A 22,628-nucleotide genomic window follows, 5' to 3' on the forward strand; every position below is an offset into this window, starting at 1 on the left:
CAGCCCAGTGGGCAGTGAGGTCCATCCCTAAATAGTCTGCTCCACTCACGTTCGCCCCCAAAATTATATGAACCAGTCATGTGAGAGAGATAGGAAAAAAAAAAAAAAACAACAACATTTGAGTGGCCCAGATCATTTTGAGGGTCGTGACAGATCATTTTGAGGGTCGTGACGATCCCCAAAATTGAGTCTCACTCATTTTCCTTCGCAAAAATATTAATCTGAATTATTATATGAAGGAGCTGGGAAAGAAGCAACAGATAAACTTCCCCATTCACAGTGCATGAAAGAAAGAGCCAGAAGGAAACTGCTGAAAATAATTGACAGATTATTGCATGATTTGGCATAAATGACTATACAAATTGCCAAAAACAGCTCTGTTAGAAAAACAAAAGATATTCATAGAATATGACACAGACATGAGACACAGGTTGTTTCACATTTATGTCCCATTCTGTAAAAATCATTTGTGCACTTAGAATTACTCCCTGCCAAAAGAGAAATATATCATCGAGACAATGTTTTAAGCATACACCACATTCTCAGTGAAGGTTGTAATAGTGAAATTTCACTTTCATCATTTGAACCACCACAAAAGAGAGAAAATACAATCCATAAACAATGGATTAGGCACCTAATTAAGAAGACATAAACATTAAACTAGCGACACACCGAAAGAGGTTTAGGGCCTAATAATAACAAGAACATGACAATTAAAGATGACAAGAAAAGGCAGTTCTTGATCTGAAGCAACCGTGGCACCTTGAATTAGGAGGAATTTGCTTCCTTTTCTTACTTTGTTTTTTGATGAGGAATTTGCTTCTTCTTTTTCTTACTTTGCTTTTTGTTGATGAGGACTGAGAACCGAGCAAATCCAAACTTCTTTCTCTTTGCAGGCAGCTGTTTGTGGCCACTTTCCCTCTCATCGCTCTTCTGCGTAGAGGGCGTATCACCATTAGACCTACTAAGCATTTGACCGAGTGAAATCTTCCGCTTCACAGCACCTTTTCCCGCCCTCGTCCCATTCTCAAATTCTTCTTTTAGAAGCAGTTTCCTGCTCAGTATTTGCCCTATAGACAGTGATGACCTCAAAACCAGCTTTGGCTCATCATTTACCAGATTCAACCCATTCACATCAATAACACAAGGTTCTTTTCGATGGTGAGATGGGTAAGAATTCTTGAACTTGGTAGAGTTCTGTATGGAACGTCTTTTTTGACCGTGTTCAGATCTCCATTTTCGCAGTGCCTCTTCAGCCTCCAACTTTGCTCTATTTGCAGCATCTACTCTATTCATAGCTTCTTCAAAGACCACCTTACATGTTTTGACTTCCTCCGTTGCTTCTTCTACCCTCTTCAAAATCTCCATTTTTGAAACGTTTGTTGCTGCATCAACTTGAAGCATGGTATCTACTACTCTCCTCTTAGAAGCTTCCTCAGCATCTCGGGCTTTTGTAGTTAGAGATGTGTATTCCTCGAACGAAAGGGTAACTCCTTTAGCCTCACTGCTTGATAGGGCCTTGATCTCGGCATGAGCAACAGCTTCAGTGGCTCTAGCCGCTTCCTTCATTTTCTTGGCTGCAACCAATCTGATCTCAGCGGTTTTAATCCTAGTTTTTGTCTGTTCAATCTCCGACATTGCTCTCAGAACTTCTGATTTTGCTGATTCACCCATTCTCTTGTACTGCTCTGCCTCATTACTCAACCATTGAAGCTCTCGTGTTATATCAATGGGATTATCTTGGGCCTGTTGTAGCTTCAGTCTTGTTTTGTTTAGTTCTTCCTCGAGTGTTGACATTTTTGAGGAATTTAAAGATAACCTCTCACAGGTCTTCTCAAGCGAAATTCTTTCCTTCTCTATTTTCTCGTTAAATGATTCAACAGTACCTCGAATATCAGCAAGATCATTCGTGGTTCTGCTGAGATTCAACTTGGCTTGTTTCAATTCCATTAAGATGAATTCCGGAACTGAATTTGCATTCCTATCTTCGAAATTTGCATCAGAGGCTGCGTTGATTTCAGATGTTTCTTTCTGTAGCTTTAGTTTCAGTTCTTGTACAATTGTTTTAGTTGTTTCCAGTTCTTTCAAGACATCGAGTGTTTCCTTTTCTTTTGCAATCAGATCTTTCTCCAACTGTGCAGCCTGTCCCTCCACTTTTGCGATGTCAACCACTTCAATGCCATGCTGCCATTAATGGAAACTCCTCAACAAATCAAATATTGTAAAAAATAAATAAATAAGTTAAAGAAAATTTACCAGAATCCAGCCTTGTAATTGTATTTAACTGATCTTTCAGACTTCCATACCCCCAAAAAATAAATAAAAATCTCAATAGAAATCACAAACAGATTTTGCTTAAAGTGGTTTAGACTGTGTTTCCATTTCAACTGAAAGCAAAATCATAAGAAAAAACATGATCCTCACATTGAATTAAGATGGCAGCTATTGAGTTTGTAAGACAACAAGACTTTAAGATAAATGGCTCTCCAAAAAATTGAAGAGAAACCATAATTTATAAGAAATGCAGCAAAATTTTGAGGATCTTCATAATCCTTAACATCAAATAATGCCAAGATAGATAGCTTTCTAGGTATGAATCAAGAAATCAGAACACTTGATTTACTATTCATCTCAAATTTATGCTCTTTTTTTCCTAGGTGGGAGAGAATCTGTGAAACATATTAAAACTAGATAAGTGTAATATAACTATATCTATGCTATTGTGTATTACCCAAAAAACCACATCTCAAAACCACATTACCCAAAAAAAGGGAAAAAGGTATCAACTTTAAAATGTGCGCAATGCAGCTCTAGAGTAGAAACTAAACTGGTTGTGAGGTGTTCAGGGTGGTTTGGGAGGATCTAAATAAGTGCACTTTTTGACTTTTTATGAAATATGAGTTGGGTATGGATTGGGTTTGAAGTGATGTGGTAGAGAGGTGATGTGACTTAAATAAGATGATGTGACTTAAATAGGATAGTGACTTTTTGGCTTTTTGACTTTTTTGAAGGATGACAAACCAGTGCACCAAACCCATGCCGTGTCTAAAAAAATTCTCAAATAAAAGTTGTTTTGAACTTATTTACCAAACCTAGGTTGTTCTTTTAAGTCATGTATTGAGTTTTGCGACATATAAGTTTAAAAAAACTTGCTTTTGGAAATCTATTTCAAATAGCAAGGGTTTGGTTGGAAAAAAAAAAAAGCAAAACTTGTTTAACTAAACTAATCATATTGTTGTTGGGTATCCCACACCTGCCGGTAGTTGTAATAGGTACCGAGCTCAAATAGGTCCCCCAACTACGGATGATCCTATTCCTAGGTAATGCACTCTATGACTACAACCATAGTCCCCATTCATGGTGGAAAAAGATGGTTAATCCTGAGGTACATAAACTGAATAAATGGATGCCAAATATGAGATTTATGATGACCCCATTTAAATGGAGACTACTGCTCTTGACTGCAAATTGAAACTATGAATGGAAAGAAAAAAAGAAACAAAATGAGAACCATATACTTTTGCAAATGAAGGCATAACATGAATATAGCTCTAAACTATATTTTTCAAAGCAAATTGGGATCATGGGTTAAGTAAGAAGTAATAATATGAAACACCTTTGAAGAAGAACAATTAACAATTAGCTTCAAAAACCAAAAGAGAGACAGAATGACAATGTCAATGCCAGTAAACAAAAAAGAAGCTGAAATCATAATAAAATTAAAAATTCATACTTTGTATGATTTATCAAAAAATAACTAAAGAATAACAGGTTAAAATAAAATTCTAAAGCAAAAACATTAATAAACTTTGCTTGGAGAGAGAGAGAGAGCACACCTCAGAAGATTCAGAGGGCTTATGGGAATTGGGTTTCCAGAAACCGATTCCACCGAATCGACTCGCTGCCTCCTTCACAGACTCGAAAGGCGCTGACGTGTCGATTTCAGCCCTCATCTTCATCTTCTTCCCCGAACCCAGTTCAGCTTCGCTCTGTCTGAGTCCAATTTCGACACTTTCAGCTTCACCCCCAAGTGAATCTGTCTCTAGTGTTTCCGAAACAAATTGGGTAAAGCAATCTGAGTCCTGAGCAGCCATTGAAACCTCAATCCAAAACTTAAACTTGTGGATAATGAACAATGATTATCCCAAACAGTGGACTATACTAGTAGATACAACAGAGGAGAGAGAGAGAGAGAGAGAGAGAGAGAGAGAGAAACGTTGTGTTGTAATGTGTATCTGAGTCAAGGAGTAACTAGGTGGGTGTGTAACGTTCGATTTTTCAGAAGAACCCAAAAGTGGAGGAGAGGGAAACAAAAATTTCAGCATGGATTACGGGCCAACGGCTAGTTTGGACTGGATTCTACTATTTAATTTATTTGGGCTCAATGACATTTTGTTTGACTTTTTCTTTCATCCACTTTTGTTCATCTTGCAATGTGTGGATTATTGATAAATAAATTTAAAATAATAAAAAAAACACACTCAAGATTTGACCTTGTAATAAAATTTTAATTTTAATTTTGTTAATTTAAATATTAATATTTTAATTTATTTTTAATTTAAATTATTTATCTGTTTTCATTAATTAAAATCGATAAAAAAATAGTATTTTAATCATTGAACTCAAGATATGGCTAAAATATCTAAAATACTTATTTTCAAATAGGCAAATGAAAAAAATATCTATTTAGTCAAATAGGAAAATGAAAATGACTAAAAAAACAAATATTTTAATCAGTAAACCAAATGAACATAAATATTTTAGATATTTTTACATTGAGTTTAATTATTAAAATATTATTTTTTTCATCAGATTTAGTTAAAGAAAATGGGCAAATAATTTAGATTTAAAATAAATACTAATATTAAATTTAAATTGATAAAATTAAAAATTAAAAATTTATTTTATTACAAAAATCAAATTCAATTTTTTTTTTAATTGTCCTAAAAAATTATATGCAGCTTAGGGTAAGGGTGTGCGCGGTGCGGTTCAGATGGTTTGAAAGTAAAATTACAAATCGAATGATGGGTTAGCGGATTAATGAATTGACAAATTGCGGTTTGGACGATTTTTGGCGGATTGGCAAATTGAAAAATATTCTAACTAATTATTATACATTTGCATAATATATAACACTAATTTGTATAATTTTTTTTGAGATATATAATACAAAGTAATTTTACATAACATATTTCATATATATAACCACTAATTTGTAACAAATTTCATATCTTAAATCTCTCTCACACTCATTTTATATTGATATTGCATTTTCTGTAATTCTTGTGATGAAGATGTGAACCATGTGCTCCTTCATTGCAGTTTTGCTTGGAAAATCTGGACAGAGATTTTGTCATGGTGGGGTATTTTTTGGCTGGTTCCTCAATCTGTAAGTCATTTGTTGGAGTGGTGGGATGGATTCAAATTCAAAAAGTTGGAAAAAAGTATTTGGGGTGCAATTCCAGCTGCTGTGACATGGAATTTATGGAAGACTAGAAATGGGTACAAGTTTGCTAGTCTTGGTATTAATTAGAAAGATTTGTGTGAATCGATATTATTGCATATAGCCTTATGGGTTAAATATTATGTCAAAGAGGTGAGTTACTCTGTTTTTGGCTTGGTGTTTAGTATCAAAGTTATAAGGGGTAGCTAGCTGGTTAGGTTTCTGTGTTTTGGGTGTTGGTAGTTGTTGTTTTGTTTATGTTTGGTTGATCTCTCTTCAGCCTTGTTCTGTAGGTGTTGCATATGATTGGGTGAGTCCTTTTGTGCCAACCTAGTTGAGATAAATTAGGGGTGAGCAGCGGATATACTGATCTGCTTAAACTGACCGAACCGAGTCAATCTGTCGTATTTTGGACGGATGCGTGATGACGAACGAACGGTTGCAGATTGATTTTTTCCAATCCACCTAGTTTTGGACGGATGGTGGATTTGAGGTTCTTTTGGCCACAACTAAACTGCCAAACCCCAACCACCCCTAATAATTTGTAAGTCTTTGTGTTTTCAATTGAAAAAGAGTTTAAATATTCTGTCGAATGTATTCTATTGAAAAATAGTTTTTCACTTGAATATATTTTTTGAATTAAAAATAAATAAATGTATTATTTATCTATATTTTTTGATTTTTACATCTAACTCTAAAAATAATAAATAAAAAAGATGATATATGTTGGTTGGTTTTTATTTTCAAAAACAGATATAGATTGAACAATACAATAAAGGCATACAGTCTTTACTACTGCTCTGTTCATGATTTTGATGGTTTGAATTATTTTTATAATTTAAGAATCACAAATTGTAATACTTTATATAGATAAGGCATGCTGTGATTGTAATATATGGATGAGACATACAGTGATTGTAATATTCTAAAGTTTCAAACTTTCTTTATTTGAATGAGACATGCGGTGACTGTAATATTTTATTTATTTATTTTTTTTTGAGGAAGTGCATAAGTTGAATTATATTGAAAATTTATAAAATTTTAAACCGTCAAACCGATTCGCATATATCTCCCAATCCGCTTGATCCACATCCGCCAAATTGGCGGACGAATGTGGATTGATTTTCTCCAATTCGTCAATCTGGTAGACGAATGACGGATTGAAAGTTTCGTGGCCGCAACCAACCCGCGCCCACCCTTAGGATAAATGGCCTTCACTCTGATGCTTATAGCACCTACTAGGTTTTGTTCTTTATTGATGTTTGATGTAAGGATTTATCTTTGATTCTTATTCAATAAAATTCTCTTGCTGATAAAAAAAAAAAAAAACTATAGTGAAGCGGAACAGTTCGATTGGTGGATTATAAAATTTAAAATTTAAACCACGATTAGCGGTTAAAACAGTGCAGATTAATGCAGATCGATGCGATTTTAGTGAATTAGGCGGTATTTTGCATAATCCTAAAGTAAAGCAATATTTTTGCCCTTTGAGCTTTGTTTGGCATATAGCTTTCGGACTAAAATAGTTACAAAAAAATAAAATAGACTAAAAAGTCAATAAAATAAAATATCACATCCAAATCATAACTATTTTATTTTTTCTTTCACAAAACTTAAAAAAATAAAAAAACTTATTCAAAATAAATTTTTTTAATCCTTAACTAAAATAAATAAAAAATCAAAAAACCTAATTCACATCCCAAACAAAAGCTTTTGCAAAAGTGGTAATGCGTGGTAGACCAAACTCTCGAGCTTTATTTTGGAATCTACTTTTTCATGGGAAGTGACAGTTGAAACATATTAAGGTAAATGGTCACCCTTTTCTTTTCTTTTCTTTTTTTTAAAGCATATTATTGGAAAAAAAATTTAAAGCAATACATAGTAGAAGTCACCCTAGCATTTTATGAAATAAGTAAAGAAATAGTCTCGTTTGATAATTTTTAATTTTAATTAAAAAATTAAAAAATTATTATAAATTATCATGTCGTTCTTTTTATTTTTTTCTATCTTTTCATAAAAAATTAAAAAAATATTAAAATAATATATTTCCAAACAAAATTAATTAGACAAAGTTAAAAAAATAGTTAGTGCTTCGTTATATTTGAAGCTTTCGTTTACACGGAGATTTGCATACTTTTCCCTCCTTGTAAGTATGTTTAACGGATCCTATCCCGAGCTGGTCTAGAAACTACTTGCAATCATAGATTAATTATTCAGCTGGTATGTAGCTTATTTTATTTTTAAGGTCTGTCTTTGATTAGATGATTTAAAATAAAGAAATTAAAATCATTAAAAAAATTTGTTGTGAACCTGTACTATATTGTGCTGATGGATGATCCTACATTGGAGGGTTTCTATTTACACACAATAAGTTTTATTATAAAAAAATTATTATGTATAAGTAGAACCACTCCATCCCTGGTGAATTTGAACTTCCAAACGTAATTATCATTCTTAACAAATATTTTGTTAATGTGTGTTGTTTATATTTATATAAACAGTAAGTATAAAATATATATATATATATATATATAATCTTATGGTACATGTAAACAAAGCGGAAGCCACTAATCTCATGAAACAATTTGATGGTTCCGCGGTTAATTAATGTATCTTTCATTTTCAATCTTAATCTCTTCTCTGTCTATGTACTATATCAACTACTTAGGTTCTTCTCTCTCTCTCTTTCTCCCCATCGATCAACTAGCATTCATCATTTACCTCTCAACTATCTAACAAATGTGAATCTTTCGCCTGTTAGATTTTTGGTATAATTAATTTAGAATACGAGATAAATTATGTCACCCGATAATATTAGTGTTGTGAGAAGAGAGTCTATATGTCTCTGTCTTCTGTGTGGTCACATGAGTTCAGGCTCAAAATTCTCTCTTGTTCAATGTTTCACGGTACATCACATGAGTTGTTGCAGCCATTATTGCATATTTATAGATGGTATTGCAAAAAACTCAATCCATATCAACCAAAGAAGTTGCTCATCTAGTGGTCAATCTTTTGGAATCATCCTTCTCTTTTTCGTTTAGTGGCCTACAAGATCATTTCTCCCATGAAAATATTAAACTTGCATAAGTGATCATTAAGTTAAAAATGTATAAAAATATATAATAAAAAAATGCGATGAGAATTGATATTTTCTCCAACATAATGTCACTCTTTTAAAAGAGAGTGCATACAAAAGTTGAACTCTGAATGAATATATACAATATGGTTATTAGCAGCAGTATAGTATCACTTCAAAAAAATGTCTACAAAACATATTTAATGATTGAAATTGATTTCATGGACCTCATTATATAAATAATTGATTTCACTTTTTTATGTTCAATTTCTAAGTCTACGGACTTTCCCAATAAAAAAGAAAAAAAGCCTCTATGTATAGTGTGTGGTCATTGTCCTATGAGCTCCTGTAGCCTAGACAAAAAAAATTAGGATCATGTAGCACATTGTCTTTTTGTACAACCAAGGGCCCAAACGACAATGATTGACATGATGGTGCCACCGACTATTATTATCGGAACAAATGCATTATGAATACATAAGATTTTTACATAAGAAAATATAAATGTTACATGAAAATAGAATTTTTTTATTACATGAAAATCTTGTTGTGTGCTTAAATTTACTCTTATTCGATGCTCCATCAAGGTTAATATCGTCCACATTGATTTTCAGCTCATATTTCATTTGGGTTTAGGGTTAAAAAAATTAGTTTAGAGAAGAGAAAATTTCCTATTATATATGATTTGTTAATTTACCTAAATGCATATGGGGTTAGTAATTCATGACATATGCACACCCCTGTGCACATCAACATTTAAATTGCTTGATCAAAACTTTGAAAAACTAATTGAGGAGCAATCAAATTTTAGATTTTTTTTTTTTTTTTTTGGTGTGTATTTAGAGGAAGAGAAGGGAGTCGAATTCAGATCTTGTAATGAGGTAAAATGATCCATTCACTAATTTTAGGTATAGTATGTGCCATTTTTTAAAAATTTATATATTCATTAATTTTATGTACAGTTTGTGTCATATTAATGTATGAATAATGCTATATGCACTAATTAGTATACTAATTTGTGTACCAATTGATAATGTGATATAATTTAAGAGATTTTTTAGATTTATAAAGTGATTAATGAATGAGATCAAAATAATATCATAATTAATATTAATATACTAATTAGTATTAGGGGTGGGCGCGGGTCGGTTGCAGCCACAAAACCTCCAATCCGTCATCCGTCCACCAGATTGGCGAATTGGAGAAAATCAATCCGCATCCGTCCGCCAATTCGGCGGATGTAGATTGAGCGGATTGGCGGTTTGGCGGATGGATGCGAATCGGTTTGGCAGTTTAAAATTTTATAAATTTTCAACATAATTCAACTTGTGCACTTTTTCAAAAAAAAAAGAAAAGAAAAGAAAGTATTACAGCTAATGACATAAAAAAATATTATAATCACTGCATGCCTCATCCAAAGTAAGAAAGTTTGAAATTTTAGAATATCACAATCACTGCATGTCTCATCCACATACTACAATCACAACATGCATCATCCACATAAAGTATTACAATCTGTGATTCTTAAAATATAAAAACAATTCAAACCAACAAAACCATGAACAGAGCAGTAGTAGAGATTATATGTCTCTGTATTGTTACATCTATATCTGTTTTTAAAAACAAAAATCAACCAACATATATCATATTTTCTACTTATTATTTTTAGAGATGGATTTAAAAACCAAAAATATAGATAAATAATATGTTTATTTTTTTCAATTCAAAAAAATATTCAAGTTGAAAACTTTTTTTCAATAGAATATTTAAACTCTTTTTTAATTGAAAACACAAACAAAATATTTAAACAAATTGAAAACACAAAGTCTTATAAATTACTATGGTGTTGCGGTTTGGCGGTTCGGTTGCGGCCAAAGGAATCTCAAATCCGCCATCCGTCCGCCAGATTGGCAGATTGGAGAAAATCAATCTACAACCGTCCGCTCGTCATCACGCATCCGTCCAAAATGCGGCGGATCGGTTCGGTTCGGTCGGTTTTGACGGATCGGTATATCCGCTGCTCACCCCTAATTAGTATATGTGATACCACCGTTAAGGTATTCTGAGAAATTTCAAACTCCATATACAACCAGCAATGCAGATTTATGATTTTGTTCCAATTAATTTAGAACGATAAATAGACTTATATTATGAGTGAAAAGACTACTTGGTTTTGCCCCCCACCATTTATAAGCACAGTAAATGACTGATTTTCCAAACAAAAATGTTAGAGGTCCTAAAAATTCTACCAAAAATTTTACCAAATGTCTCACATTAGTGTGAGACCTACATAGGACCCACATTGTGTGGGTCCCACACCCATATAAAACATTTGGTGAAACTTTTAATAAAATTTTTGAAATTTCTAATATTACACTTTCCCAAATTGTTGTCATTTAAAGCTCTAGTACTTATTGTGGGCACAAATCTTAATCAATTGCCATATGTTCGTCATGTTCAACGGTCTTCTATTCTATATTTTTTTCCTCTAAATTACTTTTAATTATATCGGTGAAAATTTCAAAACAAAAAAATCTTGAATGTGATTGTGCAATTACTAGTGCATTAAAAATAATGAGACAAAAATTTTAAAGATCGAGAATTTAGTAATCCCGGCATAGAACTCACTTTTGAAAAATGACTTGCAAAGGAGGTTATATTACAAAGCCCCCTAAATTACTTTATAGTAAATGATATTGATAGTCTTTACAATTTGTCCTTTATATCATTTTAATTCTTCTAATTTTAATTAGTTTAATTTTGATCTTTAATTTTAAATTTTGTATCAATTAATCTAATTGATAACAAGGATTTTTTTTAAAAAATAATTATTAAGTTAATTGAAATTAACTCACTGAGTTTAATAAATTTATAATTTTACTTAAAAGTATAACATATGCCGCTTATGTGTGCACTTTTCATAAAAAAATACTAACTATTGTAATTAATTGGAGTAAATTGTGACAATATCATAACTTCATAATCAAAATGGAACCAATTAAAATTTTACGAACCAAAATGATATAAAGATGAAAGTATAGAGGCTACCGATATAATTTGTTTTTATTTAAATTATTTCAATTAATAATTGTTTGGACAAAATGTAAGAAAACCATCCCAATCTCCCTAAATTAACCACCCCTCCCACTAGTATATATTATGTGTGAGTTCATATATCAGTTGAAGCTCTCCACTCTTCTTCTCTCTCCATCATCATATCCATTTTCCAAGCAAGTCGTCAATCAAGTCCAAGATGTTCACAAGTAGTAGCCCTGAGCTTCCCCAAAAGTCACTTCAAATTAAGCAGGATGACAAGTTCTTCTCTAGACTTGAATCTAAGGAAAGAAGCTCCATGGGTAGCCCATCTTTCAGAGTCTACTATGGTGGAGTCTCTGTTGCTGTCCCATTCTTGTGGGAGTCTCAGCCTGGTACTCCTAAGAATCCACTTTGTGACACTTCTCTCCCTCCTCTCACTCCTCCTCCCTCCTACTATTCCAATATCTCTAAACCCACAAAGAAGCACTCAAGGTCCAAACTTTTACACACCTTTTATGGTTTCGTTTTCGGAATTTGTTTTTTTAAAAATAATAAAAACTAGTTTGGCGAAAATAAATGAGGAAATATGCTTTTGAGTTATCAAAACTCTTAAAAAAGGAAAAGAAAAGAGAGAACAATGTGATATTTCAGAAAATAGATTCTGAAAACGAAACCAAACTGATTTAGGTCTAGAAGCCCATGTGCCATTGCCACCCTCTTGTTCTTTTGTGTTTTTGTTTTTGTTTTTGATTTTGGTTTTGGTGGGGTTTGGTTTTCTGGTTCATGTATGGTAACCAAAACTATGGCAATTAAAATGTTTTGTGTTAGCTGTTGTTGCTGATCCAAAGAAATGGATAATGTAATTTTGTAAATCATCTCATTTCAGTATTTCACCATTTGTCCTCTTCTTTTTCTTCTCCTTTTCTGCTGCTATATTTTGCATAGAATCCATGGAACTAGAGAATGTGGATGAATTTGGAACATTTTCAAACCACAACAGACCTAGTTTTAAAATAGAAAAATAATAATTTTATAAATCAAATTGCAAAGGCAGTCACCTTGTAATAAATATCATTCTTGTCCAGGAAAAGGAAGGGGTCCTTGTTTGAGGCACGAAATCTTTTGTTTTAAGAAGGTGCTTGTTTCCTGACACATGCACTCACAGTCGAGCCAAGGTTCTCTCCTTGCAGTCTTGTATTTGCGCTCGTCTTTACAGGCCTTCGGGTCTACTTTTAGGCCCAATTTTAATAATCCGAACCGTTCATATTTTATGATTTATTCAGTATATCATACCTGTAAAAAATCAAGTTGATCGAATATCAGAAAGCATATGTTTGGAAAACTGTTTATTAAATTCTTTAAAAAATAGTTTTTAGTTCAATTTTTCGAACACATACTTTCTGATATCCGATTAACTTAATTTTTTACAGGTATGATATACTGAATAAATCATAAAATATGAACGGTTCGGATTATCAAAATTGGGCCTAAAAGTAGACCCGAAGGCCTACAAGGACGGGCGCAAGTACCAGAACGGCAAAGAGAGGATCCTCATTCCTCACAGTCACACAATTTGATATTTATGTAAATTGAATTATTAAGAATAACGATTTGATTTTTATGTAAATTGAATTATTAAAAATGTTGTATGATTGAGATGGATGACATAAAGAAACGTGATACATAATTTTTAAGAAAATGTTATAGATTTTAAATAATCTACTCTTTTTGTCTCTAAATAATGGTTTTTTTTGGGGAACTTAACTTTTTTTAGTAGTACAATTATTGCACTTTAAAAAAATTAATTTTTCAAAATTACCCTTTTGATAGTACATTTTTTGAGAATATCAATATCATAATTATACTTTTTATATTGTTTATTAATTTAAAAGAAGGGCAAAATAAAAAATTTATATTATTTTTGTACTTGATTTTTGAAAAGGGACTAATATGTTGGGAAAATAAAAAATGAAATAAGGAACTAATATTTTAGGACTAAGGGAGTATCAAATTTTTTATCAAACTTCTCACATGGATGTGTGATCCATTCAAACTCACATATGTATGGGTTTCACATCTATGTGAAAAATTTGATAAATTATTTGGGATCTCTAACATCCCTCTAATTTTCCATCGTAAGTTCTTCTATTGTCATAAAACACTCAATTATTGAATTATGCTTTATAATTCTCATATTCAATAAATGACGAATAACACTAATAGTCTTTATAGTTTGGAACTCGTGTCACTTTAGTTATTGACTTTTCAATTGTGACACATTTGATCCTAAATTTTGAATCTTGTTTCAAATAAGAACAATTAAAGATATCATTGCTCAATTTTAAGGGCAAATTCGTCAATTTGATAAAATATAAACTAATTTGAAAAAAATAAATGTCAAAAAATTATTTTTGAATTTTTAAAAATAATTTCTACACATCAAAGATAAAATAATGTAAAATTGATAAATCTTTTAGACAAATTTTTTTTTACCAAATTAATTTTTATTATATGTTTGGATGATAATAATGTAATGAGTGATTGTTAGGCTTTTAATTTGTAATCGATATATTTAATATATGAAATGTTTTTAGTTTTGGATTTTTTAATTTAATGGATTGATTTAAGAATGATATCAAAGTTGTCGCCATATTTAACTTTTGAAAAAATTGAAACTAATTTAATGAAAATAAAACAACTACCCATCACATGATCATCACTCAAACACATAATAAAAATTAATTTAGTAAAATAAATAAATAAATAAATGTCTAAAAAATTTATCAATTTTACATAATTTTATCTTTAGTGGGTAGAAATAATTTTTAAAAATTCAAAAAAAAAATTGACATTTATTTTTGTCAAATTAATTTATATTTTATCAAATTGATGACTTTGCCCTTAAAATTAAACAATGGTATTTTCAATTATCCTTATTTGGAACAAGATTCAAAATTTAGGGTTAAATGTGTCACATTTAAAAAATCAGAAACCAAAATGATACCAAAACCAAATTATAAGGACCGTTAGTGTAATTTGTCCTTCAATAAATTATAAACTAAAATAAGTATTTGTGACACGAGTCAAAAGAATTTGTGAAGAGATGATGAGTGTGTTTGGTTTGTATTTGTAGAGTAGTTTTTGAGATAAAAAAGTACAAAAACTTGTTTAGTTTGCCTTTTTTTTAAATATTCTCCCTAAAATTTGTTTTTTTTTTTTTTTGTAGAGTAGTTTTTGAGATAAAAAGTACAAAAACTTGTTTAGTTTGCCTTTTTCTAAATATTCTCTCTAAAATAACTTTGATTTTTTTGTAGAATAATTTTTGAGATACAAAAATACAAAAACTTGTTTGATTTGCCTTTTTGTAGAGTAGTTTTTGAGGCAAAAAGTACAAAAACTTATTTGGCTTGCCTTTTTGTAGAGTAGTTTTCGAGATAAAAGTTCAAAAACTTGTTTGGTTTGTTTTTTTTACAAATATATTTCAAAAGTAATTCTAAAAATTGAATAACTAAACACATTTATGTGAGTTTTTTAAAAAAAATCTATTTAGTTTGATTACTCTTAAAAAAATATTTATAAGGTATATTTTCAAAAAATTTCTCTCAAAATCAAACCAAACAACACCTATATTTTTGCAAAACAGCCCCCCCACTATACAGGTGTCAATCATTTATTCATTAAAAAAAGGAGGTCAGGCTTGTTTCATAACTTCTAACAAATGAATAATTAATTGATAATCAGATCTAGAAGTAAATTTCTCTGCCTTTCAATAATGGGTTTTTTTTTTTTTTCTCCTTACCCCCAACAAACATCGACATGAATTTTCAAGATTTCTCAAGGGAATACTGATCATTTGCATGTAAATAAATATATATATATATATATATAATTATCTATATTATATGATATTGCAATTTCACAACCCCACATATAAAGATATATATGCTTTAGGACCACCGACAGATTGAGAGGGGTGCACTTTTTTTTTTTTTGGAACAATTGATAGGGATGTACTTACTTCATTAAGAAAAGAAAATAATTTGTCATTTGGTACTTGATTTCTGGAATTCAGTAGTAGAATTAGATAATCTTTCAGCGTGTCTTCTTTTGTTTGATTAATCTAATTTCAACAGGAAAAAATGGATTGTGTTTCTTTCAGTATTTAATTTTGCCTCTTATCTTATCCTCCTCACTTATTTGGAGGGGAGTGAAGGATGCTTGTTTATAGTATTGCAAGGATACTTGTTTATAGTATTGCAGCGCCAATGTCACCAGTGACACTAAATAACTGTATATATATATATATATATATATATTTTTTTTTAGGAAAATTCTTCTTACTTTTCCGTAAGTTCAAGGCAGTCTTATAGAGATCACCAAAGTGTCTTGTTATATTATACTAGTAATAATAAGATAATTTAAAAAATAAAAAATTATGCGTATTTATCATTTCAAAATTCGAATCCTAAATTCATCATTGGTTATATTGATGTGTGGTTAGCCTAACTTGCAATGACACTATAATAATTTTACAATAATCGTATGAAAAATATTACTATAAACACCCTTACCATATGGATAATAACACTTATGTTGTTTTTGATTGGAGAATTTGAGATATGATTTGGAAAGGAAAATAGAAAAAGTAAGTGAAATGTGAATAAAATATATCTACATTTCACCTAATTTCACACATATTTTTTTTTTCAAATCTTTTTTCAAATTCTTTAACCAAAGACAACATTAAAATAATAAACATGTAATACACCAACTAACCCCTCTCTCTTCCTCAAGCAGGGCACCAGAGTTATTAGTAACACCACACCCACGTATCTCTCTCTCTCTCTTCGCAACCGTTGATTCCTTTCTCTTTTTCTAGCATCTATCTTTCTCCTTTAATTTTACTATTTAGCCTTTGTTTGGTAAGATGGTGGAGACTAATTTACATACTAAAATATAAAATAAGCAAAAAAGTCAATAAGATAAAATATCACATTTTAAACCATAATCATTTTACCTTTTTTTTTCTGACAAAACTACAAAAAAATTAAAAGTTTATCCCAAACGAAATTTTTTTAGCCAGACTAAATTAGTCAAAAAGTCAAACTAAAAATGTTTTTCCTACATAAAGCCTTAAAAAGAGGGCTACTAACTGCCCAAACCTTTTTACTTTGGACCCCCCATTTTTAATTTCATTTTATTACAATTTTGTCCTAACGTCAAATTTCAATTTTGTCTCCATCCCCATCTTCCCAAGTCTAACTTTAACCCTAATATTACCACCACTTCCATTCCTACTGACACCTTCCAGTGACTAACCCACCACCACTTCTACTTCCACCAATTGCCTCTAAACTACCACTTCCACTTCCTACCGTCACGACGCCCACTCTCTATGACCCTAATTATCGCAATCTTTATCCTCACCAACAACCTAGATTCAAAACTAGATAGATGAGCAACCCAGATTAACTTTCTTTTGCAATCTTCATCTTCATTCTCTGGAACCTACTCTCTTTTCTCTTTTTCGTGTGTGACTCTTTTTTTCTTTTCCCGTCGATTTTTCTTTTATCTCACAGTATGGTCGATTTCTCTTTGTTCAGTTACACAAAGCCGAATTTGTTAAATACGTTCGGTGCTCCACAACTAAACATATGCCTTTTGTTTGGATATATACTACTGAACACCAGGCTTTTATTCAGAATTGGTTTTTTGAGTGGTGGTGAGAGTGGTTTTGAAGGCAAAAAGAGGAGTTGTGGTGCCTGCTAGAATGTGAGAGAAGTCCCAGAAGAGCGAGGGTCGAAATCGGAAGGAAAAGTAGGGGTTGTTCGTAATGGAGGGACGTTGGGAGAGGGTCGTCGGAGTGAGAGGGGAACAATTGGAGGAAGGAAAAAGGAGTTGCAGGTATAGGAGTGGGGTTCAGAGGGTATATTTGGGATTATGGTAGGGTCCAAAAAAATAAAAAATAAAAAATAAAAATAAAGAGAGAAGCAATTTTGATGGTGGGGGCCAAAGAATTGGAAAGTCCAAAATAAAAAGGTAGGAACATTTAGGTAGCGTTTGGTAACGTTTACGTTATTAGTTTATAATTACAAAAAATTTATAAACTTGTTTATTTTTAGAAAAATATAAACTACAAACGCGTTTGGTTTGAACAAAAAGTTGAAAAATTTTAAAAGCATAAACTAAAAAATATGTTTGTTCAGGCCTAAAATATTTATATTTATTATTTATTATTTATGACAATGGGATCATACACATTATAATTGAAAAAAAAATTAATTGAAAAAAAAATTAATTGAAAAAAAACTTAATTAGAAAAAAAAATTATTTGAAAAAAAATTAATTGAAAAAAATTATTTGAAAAAAAAAATTAATTAAAAAAAATTGTTAGTCAAAATTTTAAATTTCTATTTAAAAACTAACGTATCAGTTTACGTTTTTTTTCTTAAATTTATAAACTGAATCAATCATTTATAAATTAAAAAAATTATCAAATAAATTTTTATGACAATTTTTAAAATTTTTATAAATATAAACTAGAAATTAAAAACAAAATACACTTAAAAGTCATCTTTAAAAATGGGAACTTACCAATAAGTTCCATCTACAAAATTCAAGTCCCATCTAATCCTCAAACAAAACACTTGCATCAATTAGTCTTATATATTTTTAATTGTTACTAAATTTTTTTTTTAAGTTTGGGAATCAAGAATTTGGGTCTAGATTTGTGCCATGAATTAATGTAATGGAGATTAATTATGTTATAAAATTGATGTACAAAATGAATTTAAATTTGTTGGTAAAAACATCAGAAGAATTATATTTTATTGATAAATAATGTAAAAAAAATGAGATATAAATTGATCAGGCTGAGACATGGATATCTCATTTTCTTTGAGGAGATCAAGCCCACTGCAGTAGGAAGAACCCAAATATCGATGTAACAGTCACAAAATTATGACTTATCCCCTCCAAGATACAACAGCCCGACCACTTGTCGTATAGTTCAGGCCAACCCTGCACAAGATAGTAAACCCAAAACTCCACAAAAAAAAAAAAAAAACACCATTCTTTGGCTAGTAATCTCTCAATTATAGAAAATAGTTGGTGTGTTGGGGTAGAAAAGAGTAGATGAGAGGAACTATTTATAGGCCACTAGGACTTTACAAAAATATACCAAGAAATAATAATAACCATGAACCTAGAGAAAAGGAAGAGTCTCCAAAAGATTAACTCACCACCAAGTCCATGAACCTAATTAATCTCCATTCATGAACAAGACAAAAGGTCACCAAAACAATGAATCTCTATTCATGAACAAGATGAGATTCATGAACAAGACAAAAGAAGATTCATGAACAATATATATATATATATATATATATATATATATATATGTAAATAAATAAAAGATATTAAAATGGTCTAACAATCCCCCACTCATTTTAATATTAATAAAGACAAGAGAGATTACCAAACAAAGATAGACTAGCATGTATCATGAAGTTGTGCTCTGTATTGAACCTTCATTAGTGAAACAACAACCTCTATTCTAGAGTCAGTAATGGTCTCAGACTTAAACAATAACTACTTAGGGGAAATAAAGTATTACTGCTCACACATAATAATCCAGGTGTTGACATGAGCTTTAATAGCTAGCACATTATGGCATTGTGCCTATTCCAGTTTTTATGAGCATATTTGAGAATAAACCTTGTTCTCATAGCAAGCGGCCCCACTTTCATGCTCACATAAGTGAAATCCGTCAAGGGTGTTCTTGTAATTTACACACCCCACTCAACAAGAGCTACAGAATTTCATTAAGAGTATAAAAACTCGACTCTCCAACATTACAGTACAAATGCACTTACATCATAGGGATGGATAAAAAAATATTAAAGAGTGCATTTTTTTTACAACCATCATATGATTTGTTCTTCCCATTGAACCTAGTTACAGGATCTTTGGTCCTTAGGTTGGGTTTCCTCATACATGGTTTATGATTTTATAGGCTTCAAATCCATCCTCCTTGATATATTCCAGACCCTATCTCTCGCCAAGGCCTTGGTTAACGGATCCGCAAGATTATCACAAGATTTTACATAATTCACAGTTATGATGCCATTATTCAAATAGGATCTCACATTATTGTGTTTCCTTCGAATATGTCTGGATTTACCATTATAAAAATGATTGTTCACTCTACCAATAGCAACAGTGCTATCACAACGAATTAACATAAGAGGAATTGGTTTTTCCCAAAAAGGGTTTTCATGTAACAAATCTCTTAACCAATTCGCTTCTTCACATGCTGAAGCTAACGCTATAAGTTTAGCTTCCATAGTAGAATTAGCAATTATAGTATATTTTTTAGATTTCCAACATATAGCACCACCACCTAAAGTAAAAATAAAACACGGGGTAGAGAAAGAATCACCTGACAAAGTCTTCCAATCGGCATCACTATATCCCTCAAGTACCGCAGGATACTTGTTATAAAACAAACCATAATTTTTGGTACCAGATAAATATCTTCTAATTCTTCCCATGGCTAGCCAATGATCTCGACTTGGCCTGCTAATAAATCTGCTAAGTACTCCAACAGCATATGCAATGTCAGGTCTAGTATAGTCAGTAGCATATCTCAAACTACCAATCATGCTAGCATATTCCTTTTGATTAATCACTTCGTTTTCATTTGTTACAACAGATAAATGTATGCTTGCATCAAAAGGGGTAGCTATATGCTTACAGTCTAGAAAATTATATTTCTTTAAAATTTTCTTAACATAATGTGATTGATCAAGAAAAATGTCATCATTAGTCTTGGTAATTTTAATTCCCAAAATAAAATAAAATTAGCTTCACCAAGATCTTTCATATCAAAGTGGCTATTAAGCATATTTTTACTCTCATTTATAACATGCAAATTAGAGCCAAAGATAAGTAGATCATCCACATATAGGCTAATAATCACATGTGCATTCTCACAAGTTTTATAATATATGCATTTATCACATTCATTAGTCTTATAGCTATTCTCAAGCATGCAGGAATCAAATTTCGCATACCACTGTTTAGGAGCTTGTTTTAAATCATAAAGGGATTTAGTTAGCATACACACTTTGCTTTCTTGGCCAGGCTCCACAAAGCCTTTGGGTTGGTCCATATAAATCTCCTCATCTAGATCTCCATTTAAAAATGTTGTTTTTACATCCATTTGATGAATTTTTAAATCATGAATTGCAGCCATTGCTATCAACAGTTTAATGGATGTAACTCTAGTAACTGGAGAAAAAGTATCAAAGAAATAAAGATCAACTTGTTGCTTAAAACCTTTAGTGACAAGTCTCGCTTTATATTTATCTATAGTTCCATCGGTTTAAGTTTTTTTACGAAGGACCCATTTACACCTAATAGTTTTACAACCTGGAGGTAAATCCACTAGCTTCCATGTTTTATTTGAAAATAGTGAATCTATCTCATCATTTACAGCCCCTCTCTAGAAAATAATATCAAGTGATTATAAAGCTTCTTAAACCGTAAGAGAAATTTCTTTCACATTGTAAAGATAATAGTCAGGGCCAAAATCTTTTTTAACTCTAGCTCGTTTACTCCTCCTTGGTTGGATTTGAGAATTTTCTTGTTCTTGAAAAACTTGAGATGGAGTAGAAGAGTTAGGTATGAATAAAATATTTTCAGAAATTATTTGACCCCCACTATTTCTAGATTTGAAAAGAAATTTATTTTTATGAAAAATAACATTACCTAATTCAAAAATAATATTATTTTCCACATCAAAAAATCTATATGCTGTATTATGCAACGTATACCCAAGAAAAGCACAGATGGTAGCTCGTTCACCCAATTTAGGTCATTTAGAATCTGCAAGCCTCACAAAAGCTAAACAACCCCAAACCCTCAAATAACTTTGATTTGGTTTATGCCCCTGCCACAACTCATAAGATATAATTTTAGTCTTTTTGTGTGGCACTCTATTTATCACATGACAAGCTGTCAAAATAGCCTCGCTCTAAAGATTTGAGGGAACACCTGAATCAATAAGCATAGCATTCGTCAAGTTAATTAACGTTTTATTGTTTCTTTCAGCTATGCCATTAGATGAAGGTGAATATGGTGGAGTAGTCTCATAAATAATTCCCAATGACTGAACAAAAGAGTTGAATCCAAGAGATTCATACTCTAGGCCTCTATCACTTTTAATTCTCTTGTGGCATACTCGCTTGTGTCATATTAATAGTAAATATGTAGGAATCATGAGTAGTTTGGGATTAATTCCTAAAGTAACAAAAAATTTTGAGAAATGTGAAGTTTGCAGTAAAGCAAAAATTACCAAGAAGCCTCATAAAAGTATTGAAAAACATTCCGAATTACTAGAATTATTTTATACTGATTCATGTGAGTTTGAAGGAATTTTAACTCAGGGTAGTAACCGATATTTTATCACTTTTATTGACGATTTTTCAAAATACACAAACGTATATTTATTAAAAAATAAAAGTGATGCTTTTGAGAAATTTAAAGAATTCCTTCTTGAAGTGGAAAATCAATTCGGTAAAAAGATTAAGAGAATTATAAGTGATAGAGGCCAGGAGTATGAATCTCTTGGATTCAACTCTTTTGTTCAGTCATTGAGAATTATTTATAAGACTACTCCACCATATTCACCTTCATCTAATGACGTAGCTGAAAGAAAAAATAGAACGTTAATTGACTTGACGACTGCTATGCTTATTGATTCAGGTGCTCCCTTAAATCTTTGGGGCAAGGCTATTTTGACAGCTTGCCATGTGATAAATAGAGTGCCACATAAAAAGACTAAAATTGTACCTTATGAGTTGTGGCAGGGGCATAAACCAAATCAAAGTTATTTGAGGGTTTGGGGTTGTTTAGCTTTTGTGAGGCTTGCAGATCCTAAACGACCTAAATTGGATGAACGAGCTACCACCTGTGCTTTTCTTGGGTATGTGTTGCATAGTACAGCTTATAGATTTTTTGATATGGAAAATAATATTATTTTTGAATCAGGTGATGCTCTTTTTCATGAAA

General features: G+C 31.3%; 1 protein-coding gene across 1 annotated transcript; it reads right to left on the bottom strand.

Annotated features, from left to right (window-relative positions):
- Positions 1-521: 521 nt before the first annotated feature.
- LOC114270387 (WEB family protein At2g38370) lies at positions 522-4,349 on the bottom strand. The gene is made up of 2 exons (XM_082891178.1): positions 3,837-4,349; positions 522-2,184 (listed from the first exon to the last, which is right to left on the bottom strand). The coding sequence occupies exons 1-2, from the start codon at positions 4,092-4,094 to the stop codon at positions 793-795; spliced, it is 1,650 nt and encodes a 549-aa protein (XP_082747304.1). The 5' UTR covers positions 4,095-4,349; the 3' UTR covers positions 522-792.
- Positions 4,350-22,628: the final 18,279 nt, after the last annotated feature.

This window comes from Camellia sinensis, chromosome 10 (assembly GCF_055761805.1).
Source record: "Camellia sinensis isolate YWXY chromosome 10, ASM5576180v1, whole genome shotgun sequence".
Taxonomy (NCBI): domain Eukaryota; kingdom Viridiplantae; phylum Streptophyta; class Magnoliopsida; order Ericales; family Theaceae; genus Camellia; species Camellia sinensis.

What these genes read in the sequence shown, in the direction of transcription:
- LOC114270387 (XM_082891178.1), bottom strand. Translation starts at nt 4,094, where the DNA reads ATGGCTGCTCAGGACTCAGATTGCTTTACCCAATTTGTTTCGGAAACA. An exon ending in AGCCCTCTGAATCTTCTGAG is followed by an intron (nt 2,185 to 3,836) that starts GTGTGCTCTCTC and finishes CATTAATGGCAG; the next exon opens with CATGGCATTGAAGTGGTTGA.